We start from the raw sequence: 15,312 nt of genomic DNA on the forward strand, positions 1-15,312 counted from the left end.
TATGCAAGGATATACAATGGAGAAAAGACAGCCTCTTCAATAAGTGGTGCTGGGAAAACTGGGCAGCTACATGTTAAAGAATGAAATTAGAACACTCCCTAACACCATACACAAAAATAAACTCAAAATGGATTAAAGATCTAAAGGTAAGGAGAGACACAATAAAACTCTTAAGAGGAAAACATAGGCAGAACACTCTATGACATAAATCACAGCAAGATCCTTTCTGACCCACCTCCTAGAGAAATGGAAATAAAAATAAGCAAATGGGACTTAATGAAATGTAAAAGTTTTGCACAGTAAAGGAAACCATAAACAAGACTAAAAGACAACACTCAGAATGGGAGAAAATATTTCCAATAAAGCAACTGACAAAGGAATAATCTCCAAAATATACAAGCAGCTAATGCAGGTCAATATAAAAAAAAACAAAGAACCCAATCAAAAAATGGTCAGAAGACCTAAATAGACATTTCTCCGAAGAAGATATACAGATTGCCAACAAACACATGAAAGGATGCTCAACGTCACTAATCATTAGAGAAATGCAAATAAAAACCCCAATGAGGTATCACCCCACACCAGTCAGAATGGCCATCATCAAAAAAACCTACAAACAGTAAATGCTGTATAGGGTGTGGAGAAAAGGGAACCCTCTTGCATTGTTGGTGGGCATGTAAATTGATATAGCCACTATGGAGGTTCCTTAAAAAACTAAAAATAGAACTACCATACGACCCCCAGCAACCCCACTACTGGGCATATTCCCTGAGAAAACCATAATTCAAAAAGAGTCATGTACCACAATGTTCACTGCAGCTCTATTTACAGTAGCCAGGACATGGAAGCAACCTAAGAGTCCACTGACAGATGAATGGATAAAGAAGATGTGGCACATATATACAATGGAATATAACTCAGCCATAAAAAGAAACAAAATTGAGTTATTTATAGTCAGGTGGATGGGTGTAGAGTTTGTCATACAGAGTGAAGTAAGTCAGAAAGGGAAAAACAAATACCATATGCTAACACACATATATATGGAATTTTTAAAAAATGGGTCTGATGAACCTAGGGGCAGCACATGAATAATGACACAGACGTAGAGAATGGACTTGAGGACACGGGGTTGGGGGGAAAGGTAAGCTGGGATGAAGTGATAGAGTAGCATTGACATATATACACTACCAAATGTAAAATAGAGAGCTAGTGGGAAGCAGCTGCATAGCACAGGGAGATCATCTCGGTGCTTTGGGACCACCTAGAGTGGCTGGATAGGGAGGGTGGGAAGGAGGCGCAAGAGGGAGGGGATATGGGGATATACGTATACATATAACTGATTCAGTTTGTTATACAGCAGAAACTAATACAACATTGTAAAGCAATTATACTCCAATAAAGATGTTTAAAAAAAAAGAAATTCTGCTATGAGAAAATGTATGATTCTAGAGGTTATAGAATATATTCATAAAATTTCCAATTAGGAAATGCTGTTTGACAAACAGTTCACAATTACTTGCTTCTTGGCTTTTGCTAGAGATTAAGGTTTTTAAGGGTTAAAATTATAATATATGTAATTAAAGCTATTAAAATAATAAGGGAAACATTTCAGTATGCCAGCTAAATAGACATGTGTTTTAGTAAAGGAAGGTACGAGGAATGGAACTGCATTTTGTTAGGAAAGTAAAAGGGTAGTTTTATTCTATAGCTGGTTATTTCTGAATAGAAAAGAAAGTAAGGGACAAAATAATATAGATAAAGAAAGCTGTAGAAGGTTTACTTGAAAAGGAACACTGGGAAAAGAGTTTCGTACATGGTCAGGATTTTCCAAGACTGGATTAAATTTACTTAGGTAAATGAATTTTGTTATTAAGAGTAGGCTGGTGCAGGACAGGATTTTGTATCTCTCTGTGTAAAGAGAAATAAGTTTTCTTGGAATGCTACATTTGATAACAGATTGTGTAAGTTTCTTTGCCTTTAAGTGATCTGCGTTTGCTTTTGAAATCTTTTGTCACTTTGGTTAAATGAATAAGTATTGTTTCACAGTGACCAACGATTCTATTTGACCAAGTCTTTTGAAACTTTTTGATATTTTTGACAAACTTCCCAGTGTCAAATTCTAATTAAAGTTCTTTTGACCTCCAGCTAACTTTAAGATTCTTCAGAGGGCCCCTAAGGCATCTCAGAGAAAAATATTAAACTAATTAGGATTATTTGGTATATGTCAAATTACAAGGAAAGTAATTATCACATGAGTGATAAGCTTTCCAAAGTTATACCCTATGGGTAAATGTCATTAATATAAATATCTTAGAAATTATATAAAGTTCCTAAAATGTGAATATGTCCTGGTGTAATGTTATCAGTCATAATTATAGTTAGAACCAAGTTCCCTTGTCAGTTGCATTGTGGTCAGGTGTTTAACCATGCCTTTTAAGTCTTTTGTCATTCATAGACACTTATTTTATTCTGATGTTTTTACAAAAATACTTCATTTCAAGATGATTCATAGAAAATACATTTTTGACAAGTACAGGTTTCTGATAACTTTCAGATCCTACTGCTGAAATGGGTAAATAAATTAAAGAATCCTAATGGAAACCCTGATAGCATCATAAAACTGTTAACAAAAGGGATTAGTTACATATGACTGAGTGAACTGGTAAATATGGTTCTAATTTTTTCGGTTTTTGTCAGAATTATTACTGGTTTTAATCTGTGTTTTCCAGGTATAAGGAAACCCTTCCTCTCAAGCTAATTATGACTTACAGCAATTTGGTAAATTACACTTCTGTAAGTGGAATTGAAACATTTATCTTCTCTTTCTACCTGATCCCTCCAGAAATTGGAAACTTATAGGTTCCCAGTAGCTTTATCCAGTAAACAAGGAAGGTCACCTACTGACTGGTGATATTTTGGGAACCTCAAAAAGGGGAGAATTCACCCAAATCTGCAAGGCAAAATCTGTGGTAAGTCCTTGGCATGGCTTTCCTGGCCCTGAGAAGATTTTTTATTTTTAAAGTTCAGTCTGAGACTCCTTATGTAAGTAATCAGGCAAAGTTTACTGAAATCAGACTTAATTTGCAAACAACTTAATCTTAATTTGGCTATATTTGGTAAAAATGAGGGTAATTTTAGAGAGAAAAAGATGATGTCTCAGTGGATATTAAATTCTAGTTTTGTTAACTGAGGTTTGTATATACAGTCTAAGACTCACCTCCCAGATAGCTTCTTGTCATTATGCTACATAATTGTAAAGTTTAACTGAATTATTAAAAATATATTCTAAGTTTGTTTCTTTTTTATATTTTTTAATTAATTAATTAATCAAGTTATTTATTTATTTATTTATTATTTTTGGCTGCTTCGGGTCTTAGTTGCGGCATGCGGGATCTTTGTTGTGGCATACGGCATCTTTTGTTGCAGTGTGCGGGCTCTTCATTGTGGTGCACGGGCTTCTCTCTAGTTGTGGTGTGCAGGTTTTCACTCTCTAGTTGTGGTGTGTGGGCTCAGTAGTTGTGGCATGTGGACTTAGTTGTCCCATGGCATGTGGGATCTTAGTTCCCCAACCAGGGATCGAACCCAAGTCCCCTGCATTGGAAGCAGGATTCTTTACCACTAGACCACAGGGAAGTCCCCTAAGTTTGTTTCTGAAGCTTACCACAGCAATCTATTTTTAGAGGAAGATCAGATGCCCCACGACTTGGGACGAGGCCCTATGTTTCTCCATTAGTATACCTCTGAGCTTGTTTACGATATCTGATTAGTTTCCCCCCAATGTGGATAACTAGGCAAATATCTATGTATTAACAAAAAGGAGGCCCAGCACCAAGGGACATGATGGACCCAAGGTTGGCAGAAACCACCCTGGCACCAAAGGACAAATATTTTGGTTTATTGAAAGATTTGTAATCAAAAGGGGAAGTGATGGAAAAATCTTCATTTTGAGGTACGAGGAAGTCATTCTGGCTTATACATGGTTTAACTTAAACTTTACTGACTACAGCGGCCTGTTTTGTGGCCTATCAAACATGCATCATACATTTGCTTTGGCCATTAAGGAGGGGAATGCATTTAGAACTCAAAAATAGAGGACCTCACCACTCACAGGAGGCCTTAATGAAATTTACCCAGCAAGCCTTAAAACGATAGTAATCAGGCTGTCAATCTGTTGAACTCAGAAGTTTCTATGATGAAAAAAGTGGCCCTATAAAGTGGTTCTTGATATTTTAACAGCCTAGCAAGGAGGCGCTTATGCTATAATATATATTAAATGCTGTTTTTTTATACCTGAAGAGTCTTCTAATATGACTCACCCTATACATATATGAAAAATCAAACCTCTCTGAATAATCCCCTTCCCAGATTAGGGAAAATACTAGAAAAATAGTTTGGTTTGGGGGGCTCTTGGCTCAAGTCTCTGCTAATGATATTGCAAGGTCATTGTTAATTGTCTCTCCTGCTGTGCCTCTCCTACACCTGTTAGAATAATGCTATCCAAGTGAGGTTCAGGCACTACTTCGATGGATCACCAAATTTATTTAGCTCTAGAAGCAAGAGAGAGTTTCACTCCTCTAAATAGGGAGACTACAATGCACATTCTCCACAGGAAGCAATTTCAGAAGACGTGCCTTCAGCCCTGTACCCCTCAAGATTGAGTAGTGAAATATCTCAAAGGGGGATTTTATAAGCAGATAGGGTAGGGGCTTCTCAGAGAAAGAGAACAAGGCATGGCTTTCTTGACAGAAAAGAATCCATTTTTGGCCTAAGCCATTTTGTGATCTAAGCCTGGCCACAATGCTTGTCCTTGAACAGGCCTCAGTAATTAATGATCTTAAGGGAACAAAAGAATGCAGGGACACATCATTGTTATCAGGCAAGTAACAATAGCAAAGAGAATATATCAGTTGGAAAGACTTCCAGTTTTGTTTCAACGGTAAAGACTGGCCTGAAGTGTTCAACCAGTAGATCACCTTCATGAAACTTCCCCAATTTTGCTGTTCGGTGAGACACTGCTTTGGGAAAGATCCCCAGTGTTCTCCTTGCTGCAAGTAATAAAGCCTTCTTCTTCCAGAAAAAAAGAAAAACGAATAAAAATGTAGCTTGTGGAAATCCTTTATTCATAAGTTTTTGGGTGATCTTGATAGCTGGTGACCATGAACATGCTGAGTTAACTAGATGACATTCCAGTGGTCCTGAAAATCCAAAATTTCAAACATTTTTACATATTAAAAAATGTGTGATCAAGATGACAGAGCTCACCTCCCCCCATGAACACATCAAAAATACATGTGGAACAATTCTCACTGAAAACTAAATAGAAACTGGCAGAAGGACTCTGCTACAACCAAAGCTACACACAAATCACATAGGAAGGGAGGAGACATGATTGAGCCAGGACCTGTGCCCCTGGGAGGGTACTCAGAGGAAAAGGGAGATTGCACAGGTGGACAACCACCCTGTGGAGTGAGTGGGTTTAGCCACACACTGGGTGTGTCAGCCCTGGGATTTCTACACAGAGGAAACAAGTCTTGTTTGCTGGTGGAGGTCCAGTGCAAAAATTAGAAGAGCTGGGAGAAGCAGGTGCTGGTAAGCTCCTGAGGAGCGCATGCCCTGGCCTCGCTTACTCCACAAAACAGCATGGCACTGGATCTAGGGTGGCCAGGACCAGGGAAAAGACTTGACCTTGAGACACATAGGCAACCTGGTCCCAGGGTGGAGCACAGGAGTGGCAGCAGTGGCCATTGTTGGCACTTACTCAAGCAGCATCCCAGAAGTTTCCCAGATTCTGATGGGGGCTGCTCTACCACAGCTAACCTCTGACACACACCAAGAGTCCACATAAATCTCTGCTAGCCCAGTGGAGTGGCTCCACAAATGCCGGGGGATGGGTGGTGGCGGAGGCAGGGGTAAGTGATTGGTCATGAGAGACAAAGGGGGCTTGCACCTGAGTCTGCATCTAAGTGTAGCTGCAGATGCTATACAATCAGTGAATTAGACCTCTGTCAATGTAGAGACCACACTTGTTTCAGCACCCCACTTCACTGGGGCAAAGGTCCTGGTGCAGAAAAGAGGGAAAAAAGCACACTTAAAGGGAATAGAGCCAGCTTGAGCTCGACTGTAAGGGCTTCTGCTCTGGCAATTTGAAAGCAGACCACACCCCTGACAGGGCAGTAATGGCCACTGAGCAGAGAGGAAGTCCTGCCTCAGATCTGGTGCCAGTTCTAGCCCCTCCATCTCCAGCACCACCCCCTACCAAGGTGATAGCTACCAGCACATCCACATCAAATCCAGCTCTCCCATCAAAGGCAGGCACACACACTCTGCAAAGGGATGCTCCCACATAAAAACAGCCATTTAAAGACTGCAACGGATAACTGTTTCACCTAAATACATAGAGGCAGAGAAAAGTTAAGCTAAATAAAAAGAGGAACTACTCTCAATTGGAAAAGCAAAAGAAAACCCCTGAAAAAATAATGAAAGAGAAATAAACAATTTACCAGAAAAGAATTTAAAACACAGTAAATAAAAAATTAACTGAATAAAGGAAAAGAACTGATCTCAACACTGAACATTTTAAAATATAAAAAAGACCCAATCCGAAATAAATAACTCAATAGCTGAAATAAAAAACACACTAGAAGAAACGAATAGCAGACTAGGTGATACAGAGAATGCATATATGACCTGGAAGATAGAATAATGGAAATCACTGAATCAGACAGTAGAAAGAAAAACAAGTTTAAAAAATGAATGCAGGGCTTCCCTGGTGGCACAGTGGTCAAGAATCTGCCTGCCAATGCAGGGGACATGGGTTCGAGCCCTGGTCCTGGAAGATCTCACATGCCATGGAGCAACTAAGCCTGTACGCCACAACTACTGAGCCTGCGCTTTAGAGCCCACGAGCCACAACTACTGAAGCCTGTGCATTTAGATCCCATGCGCCTCAACCAGAGAAGCCACCACAATGAGAAGCCTGTGCACCACAACGAAGAGTAGCCCCTGCTCACCACAACTAGAGAAAGCCTGTGCGCAGCAACAAAGACCCAACACAGCCAAAAATAAATATAAATAAAACAAATAAATTCATTTAAAAAATGAATGCAATTTAAGAGATCTCTGGTATAACATTAAGCATTCCAACATTCACATTATAGGAGAACAGAGAGAGAAGAGGAGCCAAAAGGTATTTGAGAAATTATGGCTGAAAACTTCCTAAACCTGAAGAAGGAAACATATATTTAGGTACAGGAAGCACAGAGGGTCCCAAACAAGATGAACCCAAACAGACCCACACCAAGACATGTAATAATTAAACTGGCAAAAGTTAAAGATAAAGAGTATTCTAAAGGCAGCAAGAGAACAATAGTCATATACAAGAGAATCCCCTAAGGCTATCAGCTGATTCTCTGCAGAAAATTTCCAGGCCAGAATAGCGTGGCATGATATATTAAAAGTGCTGAAAGGGAAAAACCTGTAACCTAGAATACTCTATCCAGTAAGATTATCATTTAAAATAGAAGGAGAAATAAAGAACTTCTTAGACAAGCAAAACCTAAAAGAACAGCAATAGTAAACCTATCCTAAAAGAAAGGTTGGGGACTTCCCTGGTGGTCCAGTAGGTAAGACTCCACGCTCCCAACGCAGGGGGCCCAGGTTTGATCTCTGGTCAGAAAACTAGATCCTGCATGCCTGCCACAACTAAGAGTCTGCACGCTGCAACTAAGAAGTCTGCATGCCTCAACTAAGAAGTCCGCACGCTGCAACTAAGAGTCCGCATTCCACAACTAAAAGATCCCACATGCTGCAACTAAAGATCCCACATGCTTCAAGGAAGATCCTGTGTGCCACAACTAAGACCCAGCTCAGCCAAAATAAATAAATAAATAAATGTTTTTTTAAAAAAAGAAATGTTGAAGGGTCTTCTCTAAAGGAAAAGGAACAAGAATCTATAGGAAAGGGAAAATCACAATAGGGAAGGCAAATATACAAAATGATTGAAAATCACATAAATGAGCCAGCACATAGATTAAAAAACAATCAAAAAAGTATTGTACAAGTGATTATAACTATAATTAACAGAAAAAGGATAAACATGAAGATGTAAAATAGGACATCAATATATAAAATGTAGGGGAGGAGAGTAAAAAGTGTAGATCTTTTAGAATGTGTTTGAACTTATATGACTATCAGTTTAAAGCAGGTAGATATAGTTATGGGTCAACATACTTGAAAACCAGGGTAACCACTAATCAAAAACATACAATAGATTCACAAAAATCAAAAAGAAAGGAACTCAAGCATAATAAAACAGGAAACCGTCAGACCACAAAAGGAAAAACAAAAAGAAGAAATGATCAAAGAAGAACTACAAAATCAAATGGAAAACAAGATTTAAAATGACTAAAAGTATATACTTATCAATAATTACTTTAAATTTCAATGGATTGGAGGAGCTTCAAGATGGTGGAAGAGTAAGACATGGAGATCACCTTCCTCTCCACAAATACATCAGAAATACATCTACATGTGGAACACCTCCTATAGAACACCTACTGAACGCTGGCAGAAGACCTCAGACCTCCCAAAAGGCAAGAAACTCCCCACGTACCTGGGTAGGGAAAAAGAAAAAAGAAAAAACAGAGACAAAAGAATAGGCATGGGACCTGCACCACTGGGAGGGAGCTGGGAAGGAGGAAAGGTTTCCACACACTAGGAAGCCCCTTCACAGGCAGAGACTGCAGGTGGCCGAGGGGGGGAGCTTTGGAGCCATGGAGGAGAGCGCAGCAACAGGGGAGCGGAGGGCAAAGCAGAGAGATTCCCGCACAGAGGGACAGTGCCCGGAGCACTCACCAGCCCGAGAGGCTTGTCTGCTCACCCGCCAGGGCGGGCAGGGGCTGGGAGCTGTGGCTCAGGCTTCAATCGGATCCCAGGGAGAGGACTGCCGTTGGCTGTGTGAACACAGCCTGAAGGGATTAGTGTGCCACAGCTAGCCGGGAGGGAGTCCAGGAAAAAGTCTGGACCTGCTGAAGAGGCAAAAGACATTTTCTTCCCTATTTGTTTCCTGGTGCTCGAGGAGAGGGGATTAAGAGCACTGCTTAAAGGAGCTCCAGAGACGGGCGAGAGCCACGGCTATCAGTGTGGACCCCAGAGACGGGCATGGCATGCTAAGGCTGCTGCTGCTGCCACCAAGAAGCTTGTGTGCAAACACAGGTCACTCTCCACACCTCCCCTCCCGGGAGCCTGTGCAGCCCGCCACTGCCAGGGTCCCGTGATCCAGGGACAACTTCCCCGGGAGAACACACGGCGCACCTCAGGCTGTTGCAAAGTCATGATGGCCTCTGCTGCCGCAGGCTGGCACCGCACTCTGTACCCCTCCCTCGCCCTGGCCTGAGTGAGTCAGAGCCCACAAATCAGCTGCTCCTTTAACCCCGTCATGTCTGAGTGAAGAACAGACGCCCTCAGGAGACCTACACGCAGAGGCGGGTCCAAATCCAAAGCTGAACCCTGGTAGCTGTGCGAACAAAGAAGAGAAAGGGAAATTACTCCCAGCAGCCTCAGAAGCAGCAGATTAAATCTCCACAATCAACTTGATGTACCTTGCATCTGTGGAATACCTGAACAGACAATGAATCATCCCAAATTGAGGAGGTGGACTTTGGGGGCAAAGAGATAAACATATTTTCCCTTTTCACTTTTTGTAAGTGTGTATGTGTATACTTCTGTGTGTGATTTTGTCTGTATAGCTTTGCCTTTACCAGTTGTCCTACGGTTCTGTCCGTCAGTTTTTTTTTTTTTAGTTTAAAAAGTTTTTTTCCTAATAATTATTTTTTAATTTTTATTTTAATAACTTTATTTTATTTTATTTTACTTCATTTTATTTTATCTTCTTTTTTTCTTTCTTTCTATTTTTTCTCCCTTTTATTCTGAGCCATGTGGATGAAAGGCTCTTGGTGCTCCAGCCAGGCGTCAGGGCTGTGCCTCTGAGGTGGGAGAACCAACTTCAGGACACTGGTCCACAAGAGACCTCCCAGCTCCACGTAATATCAAACGGTGAAAATCTCCCAGAGATCTCCATCTCAACGCCAAGACCCAGGTTCACTCAACGACCAGGAAGCTACAGTGCTGGACACCCTATGCCAAACAACTAGCAAGACAGGAACACAACCCCATCCATTAGCAGACAGGCTGCCTAAAATCACAATAAGGCCACAGACACCCCAAAACACACCACTAGACGTGGACCTGCCCACCAGAGACAAGATCCAGCCTCATCCACCAGAACACAGGCAATGGGTCCCTCCACCAGGAAGCCTACACACCCTACTGAACCAACCTCAGCCACTGGGGACAGACACCAAAAACAACGGGAACTACGAACCTGCAGCCTGCGAACAGGAGAACCCAAACACAGTAAGTTAAGGAAAATGAGAAGACAGAAAAACACACAGCAGATGAAGGAGCAAGGTAAAAACCCAACAGACCTAACAAATGAAGGGGAAATAGGCAGTCTACCTGAAAAAGAATTCAGAGTAATGATGGTAAAGATGATCTAAAATCTTGGAAGTAGAATGGAGAAAATACAGGAAACATTTAACAAGGACCTAGAAGAACTAAAGAGCAAACAAACAATGATGAACAACACAATAAATGAAATGAAAAATACTCTAGAAGTGATCAATAGCAGAATAACTGAGGCAGAAGAACGGGTAAGTGACCTGGAAGATAAAATAGTGGAAATAACTACTGCAGAGCAGAATAAAGAAAAAAGAATGAAAAGAAATGAGGACAGTCTCAGAGACCTCCGGGACAACATTAAACACACCAACATTCGAATTATAGGGGTCACAGAAGAAGAAGAGAAAAAGAAAGGGAGTGAGAAAATATTTGAAGAGATTATAGTTGAAAACTTCCCTAATATAGGAAAGGAAATATTTAATCAGGTCCAGGAAGCACAGACAGTCCCATACAGGATAAATCTAAGGAGAAATATGCCAAGACATATATTAATCAAACTACCAAAAATTAAATACAAAGAAAAAATATTAAAAAGCAGCAAGGGATGGGCTTCCCTGATGGCGCAGTGGTTGAGAATCTGCCTGCCAATGCAGGGGACACGGGTTCGAGCCCTGGTCTGGGAGGATCCCACATGCCGCGGAGCAATTAGGCCCATGAGCCACAATTACTGAGCCTGCAAGTCTGGAGCCTGTGCTCCACAACAAGAGAGGCCGCGATGGTGAGAGGCCCACGCACCGTGATGAAGAGTGACCCCCACTTGCCGCAACTAGAGAAAGCCCTCACACAGAAATGAGGACCCAACACAGCCAAAAATAAATAAATAAATAATTCCCCAAAGAACTGAATGTTAAAAAAAAAAAAACAGCAAGGGAAAAACAACAAATAACACACAAAGGAATCCCTAGAACATTAACAGCTGATCTTTCAGCAGAAACTCTGCAAGCCAGAAGCGACTGGCGGGACATATATAAAGTGATGAAGGAGAAACACCTACAATCAAGATTACTCTACCCAGCAAGGATCTCATTCAGATTTGATGGAGAAATTAAAAGCTATACAGACAAGCAAAAGCTAAGAGAATTCAGTACCACCAAACCAGCTTTACAACAAATGCTAAAGGAACTTCTCTAGGCAGGAAACAAAAGAGAAGGAAAAGACCTACAATAACAAACCCAAAACAATTAACAAAATGGGAATAGGAACATACATATCGATAATTACCTTAAATGTAAATGGATTAAATGCTCCAACAAAAAGATATAGACTGGCTGAATGGATACAGAAACAAGACCTGTATATATGCTGTCTCCAAGAGACCCACTTCAGACCTAAGGACACATACAGACTGAAAGTGAGGGGATGGAAAAAGATATTCCATGCAAATAGAAATGAAAAGAAACCTGGAAGAGCAAGTCTCATATAAGACAAAATAGACTTTAAAATAAAGACTATTACAAGAGACAGAGAAGGACACTACATAAGGATCAAGGGATCGATCCAAGAAGAAGATATAACAATTGTAAATATTTATGCAGCCAACATAGGAGTACCACAATACATAAGGCAAATACTAACAGCCATAAAAGGGGAAATCAACAGTAACACAATCATAGTAGGGGACTTTAACATCCCACTTTCACCAATGGACAGATCATCCAAAATGAAAATAAATAAGGAAACACAAGCTTTAAATGATTCATTAAACAAGATGGACTTAATTGATATTTATAGGACATTCCATCCAAAAACAACAGAACACACATTCTTCTCAAGTGCTCATGGAACATTCTCCAGGATAGATCATATCTTGGGTCACAAATCAAGCCTTGGTAAATTTAAGAAAATTGAAATCGTATCAAGTATCTTTTCCGAATATAACTCTATGAGACTAGATATCAATTACAGGAAAAAATCTGTTAAAAATACAAGCACATGGAGGCTAAACAATACACTACTTATAACAACGAGATCACTGAAGAAATCAAAGAGGAAATACCTAGAAACAAATGACAATGAAAACACGATGACCCAAAACCTATGGGATGCAGCAAAAGCAGTTCTAAGAGGGAAGTTTATAGCAATACAATCCTAACTTAAGAAACAAGAAACACTTCAAATAAACAATGTAACCTTACACCTAAAGCAATTAGAAAAGAAGAACAAAAAACCCCAAAGTTAGCAAAAGGAAAGAAATCATAAAGATCAGATCACAAATAAATGAAAAAGAAATGAAGGAAACGATAGCAAAGATCAATAAAACTAAAAGCTGGTTCTTTGATAAGATAAACAAAATTGATAAACCATTAGCCAGACTTATCAAGAAAATAAGGGAGAAGACTCAAATCAGTAGAATTAGAAATGAAAAAGAAGAAGTAACAACTGACACTGCAGAAATACAAAGGATCATGAGAGATTACTACAAGCAACTCTATGCCAATAAAATGGACAACCTGGAAGAAATGGACAAATTCTTAGAAATGCACGACCTTCCGAGACTGAACCAGGAAGAAATAGAAAATATGAACAGACCAATCACAAGCACTGAAATTGAAACTGTGATTAAAAATCTTCCAACAAACAAAAGCCCAGGACCAGGTGGCTTCACAGGCGAATTCTATCAAACATTCAGAGAAGAGCTAACACCTATCTTTCTCAAAATCTTCCAAAAAATTGCAGAAAAAGGAACACTCCCAAACTCATTCTACGAGGCCACCATCACCCTGATACCAAAACCAGACAAAGATGTCACAAAGAAAGAAAACTACAGGCCAATATCACTGATGAACATACATGCAACAATCCTCAACAAAATACTAGCAAACAGAATCCAACAGCACATTAAAAGGATCTTACACCATGATCAAGTGGGGTTTAATCCAGGAATGCAAGGATTCTTCAATATACGGAAATCAATCAATGTGATACACCATATTAACAAATTGAAGGAGAAAAACCATATGATCATCTCAATCAATGCAGAGAAAACTTTCAGCAAAATTCAACAGCCATTTATGATAAAAAACCCTGCAGAAAGTAGGCATAGAGGGAACTTTCCTCAACATAATAAAGGCCATATATGACAAACCCACAGCCAACATCATCCTCAATGGTGAATAACTGAAACCATATCCATTAAGATCAGGAACAAGACAAGGTTGCCCACTCTCACCACTATTATTCAACATAGTTTTGGAAGTTTTAGCCACAGCAATCAGAGAAGAAAAAGAAATAAAAGGAATCCAAGTTGGAAAAGAAGAAGTAAAGCTGTCACTGTTTGCAGATGCCATGATACTATACATAGAGAATCCTAAAGATGCTACCAGAAAACTACTAGACCTAATCAATGAATTTGGGAAAGTAGCAGGATACAAAATTAATGCACAGAAATCTCTTGCATTCCTATAAACTAATGATGAAAAATCTGAAAGTGAAATTATGAAAACACGCCCATTTACCATTGCAACAAAAAGAATAAACTAGCTAGGAATAAACCTACCTAAGGAGACAAAAGACCTGTATGCAGAAAATTATAAGACACTGATCAAAGAAATTAAAGATAATACAAATAGATGGAGAGATATACCATGTTCTTGCATTGGAAGAATCAACATTGTGAAAATGACTATACTACCCAAAGCAATCTACAGATTCAGTGTGATCCCTATCAAACTACCACTGGCATGTTTCACAGAACTAGAACAAAAAATTTCACAATTTGTATGGAAGCACAAAAGACACCGAATAGCCAAAGCAATCTTGAGAAAAAAAACGGAGCTGGAGGAATCAGGCTCCCAGACTTCAGACTATACTACAAAGCTACAGTAATCAAGCCAGTATGGTAGTTGAACAAAAATAGAAATATAGATCAATGGAACAGGATAGAAAGCTTAGAGTTTAACCCACGCACATATGGTCACCTTATATTTGATAAAGGAGGCAAGAATATACAATGGAGAAAAGACAACCTCTTCAATAAGTGATGCTGTGAAAACTGGACAGCTTCATATAAAAGAAAGAAATTAGAACACTCCCTAACACCATACACAAAAATAAACTCAAAATGGATTTAAGACATAAATGTAAGGCCAGACACTATCAAACTCTTAGAGCAAAACATAGGCAGAACACTGTATGACATAAATCACAGCAAGGTCCTTTTTGACCCACCTCCTAGAGAAATGGAAATAAAAACAAAAATAAACAAATGGGACCTAATGAAACTTCAAAGCTTTTGCACAGCAAAGGAAACAATAAACAAGACAAAAAGACAACCCTCAGAATGGGAGAAAGGATTTGCAAATGAAGCAACTGACAAAGGATTATCCTCCAAAATTTACAAGCAGCTCATGGGGCTCAATATCAAAAAAAAAAAAAAAATCTAAAACTGGGCAGAAGACCTAAATAGACATTTCTCCAAAGAAGATATACAGATTGCCAACAAACACATGAAAGAATGTTCAATATCATTAATCATTAGAGAAATGCAAATCAAAACTACAGTGAGATATCCTCTCACACCAGTCAGAATGGCCATCATCAAAAAATCTAGAAACAATAAATGCTGGAGAGGGTGTGGAGAAAAGGGAACCCTCTTGCACTGTTAGTGGGAATGTAAATTGATGCAGCCACTATGGAGAATAGTACGGAGGTTCCTTAAAAAACTAGAAATACAACTACCATATGACTCAGCAATCCCACTACTGGGCATATACCCTGAGAAAACCATAATTCATAAAGTGTCTTGTACCACAATGTTCATTGCAGCTCTATTTACAATACCCAGGACATGGAAGC

The 15,312-nt window shown here is 39.6% G+C and overlaps 1 protein-coding gene across 7 annotated transcripts in view; it reads right to left on the reverse strand.

The window, feature by feature from the left end:
- The window catches only part of NEK10 (NIMA related kinase 10), a 309,939-nt gene that overhangs the window by 62,740 nt on the left and 231,887 nt on the right, over positions 1–15,312 (reverse strand). Inside the window, exon 30 of one of the 7 annotated variants that reach the window (XM_059937556.1) lies at positions 9,381–9,514. The exons of the other annotated variants lie outside the window; for them this stretch is intronic. Coding sequence (XP_059793539.1) covers positions 9,400–9,514 — 115 coding nt within the window. The 3' untranslated portion in view covers positions 9,381–9,399. Of the gene's footprint in view, positions 1–9,380; positions 9,515–15,312 lie in introns of those variants that run through there. 7 annotated transcript variants of the gene reach the window in all.

The sequence above is a fragment of the Balaenoptera ricei genome, chromosome 11, assembly GCF_028023285.1.
Source record: "Balaenoptera ricei isolate mBalRic1 chromosome 11, mBalRic1.hap2, whole genome shotgun sequence".
In the NCBI taxonomy this organism is placed as follows: domain Eukaryota; kingdom Metazoa; phylum Chordata; class Mammalia; order Artiodactyla; family Balaenopteridae; genus Balaenoptera; species Balaenoptera ricei.